Source organism: Balaenoptera acutorostrata, chromosome 18 (assembly GCF_949987535.1).
Source record: "Balaenoptera acutorostrata chromosome 18, mBalAcu1.1, whole genome shotgun sequence".
Classification (NCBI taxonomy): Eukaryota; Metazoa; Chordata; class Mammalia; order Artiodactyla; family Balaenopteridae; genus Balaenoptera; species Balaenoptera acutorostrata.
Window position 1 is genome coordinate 29,756,717 of NC_080081.1, and position 8,978 is coordinate 29,765,694.

At 41.1% G+C, this 8,978-nt stretch overlaps 1 protein-coding gene across 1 annotated transcript; it reads right to left on the reverse strand.

Moving 5' to 3' along the window:
* Nucleotides 1-1,676: 1,676 nt before the first annotated feature.
* On the reverse strand, nt 1,677-8,978 carry CLN5 (CLN5 intracellular trafficking protein). Its single transcript, XM_007186222.2, has 4 exons — nt 8,727-8,978; nt 5,580-5,745; nt 4,804-5,029; nt 1,677-2,540 (listed from the first exon to the last, which is right to left on the reverse strand). Exons 1-4 carry the CDS (start codon nt 8,969-8,971, stop codon nt 2,029-2,031), a joined length of 1,149 nt encoding a protein of 382 aa, XP_007186284.2. The 5' UTR covers nt 8,972-8,978; the 3' UTR covers nt 1,677-2,028.

Genomic DNA, 8,978 nt, shown 5'->3' on the forward strand with positions numbered 1-8,978 from the left:
TTAATTAATTAAAAAGAAAATCCTTAAAAAAAAAAAAAAAAAAGTAAAGTACAAGCCCCCGTTTGTTTTTTTAATTAGATTCAACAGTAACAAAATTAGTCCAACAAGTTGCTTTAAGAGTACCTCCTCACAGACCAGAACATATGGTGTTTGTTAGTAACTTATGGTCCAGGCACTGGTCTAAGGACCACACTTTGAGCAGCGCTGAAAAACTTGCTTGATGGTGCATCCCATTCAGTCAGCAGAACCTGGTTCGAAATGAGGCTCCGTTTACCACTAGGTGGGTAGCTATGGAAAGGTCACGTAACCTTTCTAAGTCTCTCACGTAACCTTTCTAAGTCTCTCACGTAACCTTTCTAAGTCTCTCACGTAACCTTTCTAAGTCTCTCACGTAACCTTTCTAAGTCTCTCACGTAACCTTTCTAAGTCTCTCACGTAACCTTTCTAAGTCTCTCACGTAACCTTTCTAAGTCTCTCACGTAACCTTTCTAAGTCTCTCACGTAACCTTTCTAAGTCTCTCACGTAACCTTTCTAAGTCTCTCACGTAACCTTTCTAAGTCTCTCACGTAACCTTTCTAAGTCTCTCACGTAACCTTTCTAAGTCTCTCACGTAACCTTTCTAAGTCTCTCACGTAACCTTTCTAAGTCTCTCACGTAACCTTTCTAAGTCTCTCACGTAACCTTTCTAAGTCTCTCACGTAACCTTTCTAAGTCTCAATTTACTCATTTGAATCACATAAAGAGTACCTACGCTTAGGCTTTTTATGAGAACTCAATGTACTAACCTCTTAGGAAGCACTCAAATGTGGGCAGAAACTGAATAGAATTGGTACATTTACATATTAAATACAGACTGTTTTCTCTGATCTCTGCCTCATCATTTTCCTGACTGGTATTTTTTCCATGAATAGAAACAAGGTGTTCAGTTAACAGACACTTAAAGGACCTTGAAACCTTGTTTGATGGCCCTAATGGAAGCACGGCTACTTGGAGATCCTTGACAAAAACCTGCCCTCTCTCTGGGAAGTGTACCTTCTTCCACTGCTGGCAGCTTTAGTGGGCGGCGGAGGGACTGTGTGAAGCAGTGAAGGAGTTAGTTAGAGGGTGCCTGTTCACCCAGATGCACCTGCAGTCAGATACTTCCATGTTCCATATGTGTGAAGAACCGCAGAAGCACTATGCTGCCAGCTCAAAGTCTAGGTGATTACTACAAAAGCAGGAAAGGTTGGCATGTAAACCACATTAGGCAAGATCAATGATGGCAGTTTGTTCTTTGATTAACCGTTATAGTTACCACTTATTGTGACCTTACTAGGCCAAACTATACATGGCTTCAATCTTTACAACAATCATGACAGATGAATCATTTTCGAGATAAGGAAACTAAGGTTTGGAAATGATAAGTTGCTTAAATCACAAAATGCCAGTTACTGGCTAGTTCTAAAATGCTAGCCAGAAACTTGTGCTCTTTATCACTGATTTTACCACATCTGGAAGCACGACCAGTCCAGCTGTGGTGTCCAAATTACTCTTTAAGGTTAAGTGAATAGAACAAAATCAAACTACTAGGACTGGCTCTAGAAGTTACAAAGGCTGGAAAGTCAGTCAAAACTATCAGAAAGTACATAAATGAGAAAGTGTAACTACCATATCTGCAAAAACCTCCCACCATGACAATGTCGCTGACAGTATTTATTTTTAAAGTTTTGGCACACCATATCCACAATTTCACATTCTGAGGAGTCCAAAGATACTGTGTATCTGATGATATAATTCTCCATATTAACAAAGCCTTGGAGATTGAAATCAAGATCACCTAATGGGTTCACTTTGGCCAACACAATCAGTTTTCAGCTTCTTTCCAAAAAAATTCCTGAGATATTATTATGCAGCAATTCTGCCCATGTGTATTTTACCTTTCTGTCCTAAGGAGGAAAGGTCTAAGAAATCCACACATGTAAAACCACCCCCTGAAAAACTGATGTGCTGGTAGAAAAAAAAAGCAGTAGAACAGTAGAATTAAGGTTTTATAAACCAGAGAGTGTTCTGTTTCTGTTAGGTAAAGGGATTTCTTCATATGTTATTTTAATAAAAGGGAATTTCATAGGTAAAAACCAATATTCAAAATTATAAAACAAATAGAACTGTCTGTGTATAATCACGGCATCAAAAATTTGCAGGAGACTCAAAAGAAACTCTTTAGTTGACAAATGTGGTTTGAAAGGGTAATAAAATCTTTTTATGGCTAAAGCAAGAGTCTTGTTTCCTGCTGGCCCAAAAACAGATGTTTCATTTCCCAAGTAAGTAGGTTCTCCACTGTAAAGAAATATTCTTGTATAGTTGGTTTCTATCTTCTTGAAGTCTGCTCCAAGTTCAGCCAACTTCTTATATGTCCTTAACACAAATTTAGAACAGTCGTAGGATTCAAACCATGTCTCTGCCCCTTTTTCTGAGCTGGCTTGGACCGTCCATGTCTCATAATAAATCCCAGTTTCATTGTCCTGTTTTACCCACTTTGCCATTTTGTTAAATATGTCTCCTAGTTAAAAACAACAAAAAAAACAAAAAACACTATGTGAACATCAAAGCTAATCATGTTAGTTTTAAGTAAAATGCTCTAACCAGATCAAGGCCATGACTACATGATTAAACAACAGTTTTTGAATTTCCAAACCTGCATCTCACAAAAGGAATCCAAGCTCAGCCAATTTCTGTTCCATTTTTCAAGGCACAAGGTATTTCTGAACTAAACATTAGATATAATAGGTGTATAAAGAGAAGTCTTACATACAGATTCTATAATCATTTAGGCTACAGTCAAAAGCTAAATTATACATGTGCCGAAGCCCTCTTTCTCTACTCCACTCAACAAATCTTGGATTCAGAGGCAAAAGAGAAAAAAGAAGCAAGGGAAAAATTGTGGAAGAGGAAAAAGTGAATGAAGCAGAGACAGTGTAAGAAGAACTGAGGAGGGTGAAACACGAAGCTTTTCTGTGCAAAGCAAGGCATGAATGGCTGCCTGAGGAACAGCTACTTGAGAAGGAAGCACCGTGCCCCATTCACCCTGAATATCTGGTATCTCCCTTTGCTCCCTGTACTTGTGGCTACTGCTTACAACCTTTCTACCCACTACACAAATTCTTCCGGTGAATCAACTAAACTGGAAATGTTTTTGACCAAGTTCATGGATTATACAGACTCCAGGATGGCTAACACTCTCTCCTACCACCTTGTACCAGACCAGAGGACTCTCTCCAAATGTTAACAGAATACTGTACTCTGCATGGTTACAACCACGTCTGGGCCTAGAACAGCATGGCCCCAACATTTCACTTTGTCACTGTGTGTGAATCTTTCTTAGGTTACTCCAACTGGAGTCCATAAAATCAGTACTTCAAGCCCTACAGAATGAACAGAGCGGCTGCTTTTATCAATTTTATGGTATTAAAATGGTGAAATAATATAAATCCTGTTTCCTTAGAGCTGGGGATACTGTTCTTAGTGTTCTTCAACTTTGAAAAGCCACTGCTTGTAATGAAGAGATAAGAATGCTTCAAAACCCTATTCTGTAATGTGAAAAAAGGTCAACGAACAGGATTAATCACAAGGCAGATGGATAACTTAAAGGATTTAAGTACCAGCATATTGCAAACTCTTCTACAGAAAATAGTGATCACTTGTTCATATGATCATACTTTGATGTCAGAAGGAAGATTTTGCAGATAATGAGGTAGGTGGGAATGGAGAAAGGAGAGATGTGAACTGGCCTGGAATGAAAGAAGGATAGCTATTTATCATACTGAGCATTGCTAAAAGAGAAATGGACTTTTATATTGTTGGATGGTTTGGGACACATCAATTAGAAAATAGGAAGAAAAATAGAAAACAGCATGATATATAATTAAAAGATTCCCAGATTACATTTAAAAGACACCAATTCTGCAAATCAAAACCACAATGAGATATTACCTCACACCTGTCAGAATGGCCATCATCAAAAAGACACCAAATAACAAGTGTTGGTGAGGGTGTGGAGAAAAGGGAACCCTCGTGCACTATTGATGGGAATGTAAATTGGTGCAGCCACTATGGAAAACAGTATGGAGGTTCCTCAAAAAATTAAACATAGAACTACCATATGATCCAGCAATTCCACTCCTGGGCATTTATCCAAAGGAAGAGAAAACACTAACTTGAAAAGATATAAGCACCCCTAAGTTTACTGCAGCATTATTTACAATAGCCAAGACATGGAAATAACCCAAGTTTCCATCGAGGGATGAATGAATAAGGAAAATGTGGCATGTATATACAATGGAATATTATTCAGCCATAAAAAAGAATGAAATCTTGCCATTTGTGACAACATGGATGGACCTAGAGGATATTATGTTTAGTAGGTCAGACAGAGAAAGGCAAATTACCATATGATTTCATATGGTATGTAGAATCTAAAAAATAAAACAAATGAAAAAACAAAACAGACCCACAGATACAGAGAACAAACTGGTGGTCACCTCTAAAATAGAGATTTACCTCTATTATTTTATTTAGAAAGTCCAGTTTAATTGTACAGCTTTATATCATTTATTTTTATGATGAAAATAGAAAAGATAATCTGTAAATAAGGTGAAGTTTTGCATGAGTAATAGTTTGGGTCAAAGGTTAGTGATTCCAGAAGTGTATTTTATAAGTTGACCTCTGAAGAGCAGACCATTACTGAGAGGCCTCAATGAAAGTAATTTCTGTCATTTTTGGATATAGATGCAATCATCAAATGCTGCCATATTTTTGAAACTTACCTGATATGGTTGCTACTAGAACTAACGTCCCATTTTCCTTCCAGTGAATATCATCAATTCCTTCAAAAAAGCAGGCAGCTCCTTGATTACACCAGAAAGGGGCATTCATTTCAGGTCGGAGATGGGGAAATGTGCAGTTTCCAAGCTGGAAAAGTTCATACCATTCCATTGTGTAGTTCTTTTCAGTTAAAGTACTCCTGAATCCAATGGCATCGTGCATAATTTTCTGTGTAAAGATCATACATGTATCAAAGCATTTGTGAAGTAACCACTGGTTCAGGAGCCAGATGGGAGAAAGTGCGATACCACAACTGCATATAGAGTAGACCAGTTATTCCCCTTCCCTGTTGCGATTCTCACGTCGAGAAGCCTCCATGCCCCAGACTCAGGAAGGAAGTCTGTGTACCTCTCAGGTGACGAGAGGCTCAAATGGTGAGCTAACCTAGGAAAAGTGTGCACAATAGGAACTGGACGTGAAGAAGTGATTCCCACCTGCCTTGCCCCTTGCTCTGGGCCTCCTCCTTTCTTTCTTTCCAGGATCTGGGTACAGGAATTGCGTTTGGATTCATAATATTAAAATGGATTAAAGCAATTGCATTGATTATTGTCAGGATCATAAAACCTGATTTTGTTTTTGGACTACTTACTTAAAATTCGCTAAGAGGAACACCAATAAACATAATCTAAAACTAGTGACTGAATAGAGATTATTCCCTCAAATCCACTTAATCAAATCACTTAATTAAACCAGCTATAAGATCAAGATGCAGCCTTACCAAGTGTCCCAGGAGGTCTCCGTATTTAAATTCCCACACTGGGGCTTGTAATCGAAAGACTTCAATGACATCATCATCCTTCATCACTGGGATAGGGGAGCCAGTGGGACAGAAAGTGTATTTAGCTTGACAGTAAGGATCTGGTTCCGGACGGAAGGAAAAGCGTCTAACAAAGAAAAAAAAAATCATCAACTTAGATTCTTACAGGAATTTGGTTCTTGCACATCGTAGAATCCAGATTTTAATTTCACTGTCAATCACATTTTTAGAAAAAACACCCAAAGCTCAGCCCACAGTGTATAAATATACATTTTATATGTTATCCTGTGAACAAACTCCAATGATGTCTTTAATAGCAAATGATACATTAAAAGCACTGATAATTGCATGCTCCCTGGTTCCCTGCTCCCATTGTGAGAATTCCGAAGACAGGGACCACATGTGAAAATGTTTATAGCTCCACATCTTATTTAGTAGACAGATATTTACTGAATAAAGGAATAACTTTCAAATGATATTTAACTTCCCAAACAATCCATATGTTAAGATTATTCAAAGATAATCATAATTAAATAGAACATATTTTCTATTTTCTTAAGGATTAGCCAACATCCCCTTCAACCAATATTATTGAGGATCTACGACTATACTAGAAAGGAGGGAAACAAAACGTAAAATGCTGTTCCTCCCCTCAAGGAGCTCTGGATGGGGGCTGGTGAGACATTAAACAAGTGATGAAACGCAGCATGGTGAGTGCTTACGAAGAAATACACAAAGTCCTGAGGGTGCAAAAGAGGGAGAAATCATTTTTACCTGCTGCGGGATGGCTGGGGGTAAGGAGGCAAAGGAAGAGATGAAGGCCTGGCCTAGGTTTTTAAAATACTTTAGGAAGTCAGTACAGAAAAGGAAACAAAACACTAAATACTCTAAGACAGGCATGACACGCTGGAAGAGTCTCAAGTGGGTAAGGAAGACTGGAGTTCAGGCTTCAAGGCAGCAGCGGTGAGAGGAGAGGGAGGCAGGGACTGTCACTTCGCCCTAATTCAGGTGCACCTCGGAGACAGCGTGGGTCACTTCCAGACCACCACAATACGTCGGATGACGCTGTAAAGGGAAGGGAGTCACCCGAGCTTTTTAGTTTCCCAGTGCATCTAAAAGTTATGTTTACATCACACCATGGTCTATACAGCATGCAATAGTATTATGTCTTAAAAAAAGCAACATATTGTATGTACCTCAATTAAAAAATACTTTACTGCTAAAAAATGCTAACTACCATCTGACCACACAAGGTTGCCACAAATCTTCAGTTGTTAAAAAATGCGGTATCTGAGAAGTGCAATAAAACGAGAGGTATGTCTGGACAATGTGAAGGGCACCCTCTAGAGTGCCACAGCTGGGGAGGCTGAGCCCGGGAGGGAGATCAATTAAAGGACACCTTCCACTGGAGAGAAAGATGAAAGAGAGAAAGCAGCTGCCTCTATCTATCCTCTAAGAATCCTAGATTCCCTCAGGTTCTAGCCCAATCTATTGTTTTACAATCCTAACACATCAACAAAAATGTCAATTCTAATTTAAAGAGTTAAAATCTTGATTTAGGGAGTTCCCTGGTGGTCTAGTGGTTAGGATTCGGTGCTTGCACTGCCTTGGCCTGGGTTCAATCCCTGGTCAGGGAACTAAGATCCTGCAAGACCGGCGGTGCAGCCAAAAAAAAAAAAAAAAATCTTTATTTAGACAAAACTATTGACAACCCTCCTAAAAGCTTACGAGTCTTGGATATACTTAACTGTTTTATAGGTGCTTACCTGGTTTAAGCAAATGGGTAACTACATATAGGTTTCACTTACCCACAGCAAAATCTATTTTAGGTCAAAGGTAATTTCAAAAGTATGATTTAAGTGTGAACTTAATAAAGTTAAAATTTTGTGATGGGGAGTAGATGAAGGCATGTACTTAACACTTCAAACTTGTAAAGAAACGTAAGAAGTCACAGTCAATACCTTGTCCTTAAATCAAGTAGTTTTGAATTTCCAATCTCTTCCTTGTTCTATTGAATATTAAATTTTTACTTCTTTTGAACATTTTATTAACACCTTCAAGAAAGCCAGCTTCAAACTCAAATTTCTCTTTTCATGTATATAAAGCAAAACAAGGAAGTACTGCGAGCCATTTAGTGAGCAGAATACACCAATACTGTATTCAGGTTTGAAAATAGCTGGCTAGCATTTACTAGATTTAATCCCCCCAACAAACCTGAAGTAACTACTGTTCCTACTTTTTGACTCAGGAAATGTGGACACTGAGATACTGAGCAACTTTCCCGAGATCACACAGCTAGTGATGGTGGAGCCTGACTTGATCCGCAGTGGTCGGAGCCCAGAACTCACTCGCGACCCCTAGGTTATCCTGTCTCCCAACTCACCATTTTGTCATCCAAAATAGTTGTGCATTTTCAAAAGCTGCTGGCCCTTCCATTGCCTGATGTTAACACCATGTTTTCTTTCTTTCTCTCTGCTTAGCCATCTCTGATAATTAGGCCGTGTAAATACTCTTCTAGTTCAAAGGCTCGAATATGCTTCGCATATCTGCAGTCTCCGCGTCCTCAGCTTATGACCAGCGTCCTACCTCCAGGCTGAAGACAGTGGACAAACGAGGTCGCCAACCGAGGGGGCGAGGGGATTCCCGGGTCGCCGGACTTCTAGTGCTAAAAACGGGAAGTCCCAGGCAAACCCAGGCAAGCTGGGTAAACTGGACACTGGACGTGCAAATGTTATGCACTCAAGATAACTAATGACAGGGCATGACACGGTAATAAATGCGATATTGAAGGTCTCCCCAAACTATTCAAAGTGTCAGCGACTTGTATCCGACAGTCACGCGACGAAATAACATTACTCCTTTTTCATCCACGATTCGGGGCAGCCCTGAGTCTAGGTCACCTCGTAACTGGCTCAAGGGTCCCGGGAGGAGGTGACCCCAGGGCGGCGCGCAGCAAACAGCCGCGACTCTGCAGCTCTCTACTTCATTCAACGCCGCGCCCTCAGGGTCGCCGAGCGCCGCCCCCGCACAACTGCGCGACCGGGACACAATCCCCCCCCGACTCCCCCGCCTTTGCCCAGCGAACTTCTGCCGCGCCCGCGCACTCACTTGTAGGGCACCGGCCACTGGCGCCGGGAGGGGCCGGTCGCCGCCGCCGCCGCCGCCGCCGCCGCCGCCAGCCAGAGCAGCGCGGAGGCCCAGCACCAAGGCGCGCAAACCAGAGCCGCATCCGCGCCCGCGCCCCGCCGACCCCAGGCCCCGGCACTAACTCTCCCCGCCTGCGCCATGAGGCAGTTCCCTGCTTGCAGCGCCTCCCGCGCCCCGCCACTGCGGAGGACCGGCGAGCCGAGCATGCGCAGA

Excerpts from the sequence above, each read along its gene's own strand:
- CLN5 (XM_007186222.2), bottom strand. The coding sequence starts at position 8,971 with ATGCTCGGCTCGCCGGTCCTCCGCAGTGGCGGGGCGCGGGAGGCGCTG. Across the intron at positions 5,746-8,726 it reads CAGTGGCCGGTGCCCTACAA|ACGCTTTTCCTTCCGTCCGG; the intron begins GTGAGTGCGCGG and ends TTTCTTTGTTAG. Across the intron at positions 5,030-5,579 it reads GAGACCTCCTGGGACACTTG|AAAATTATGCACGATGCCAT; the intron begins GTAAGGCTGCAT and ends ATCTTTACACAG.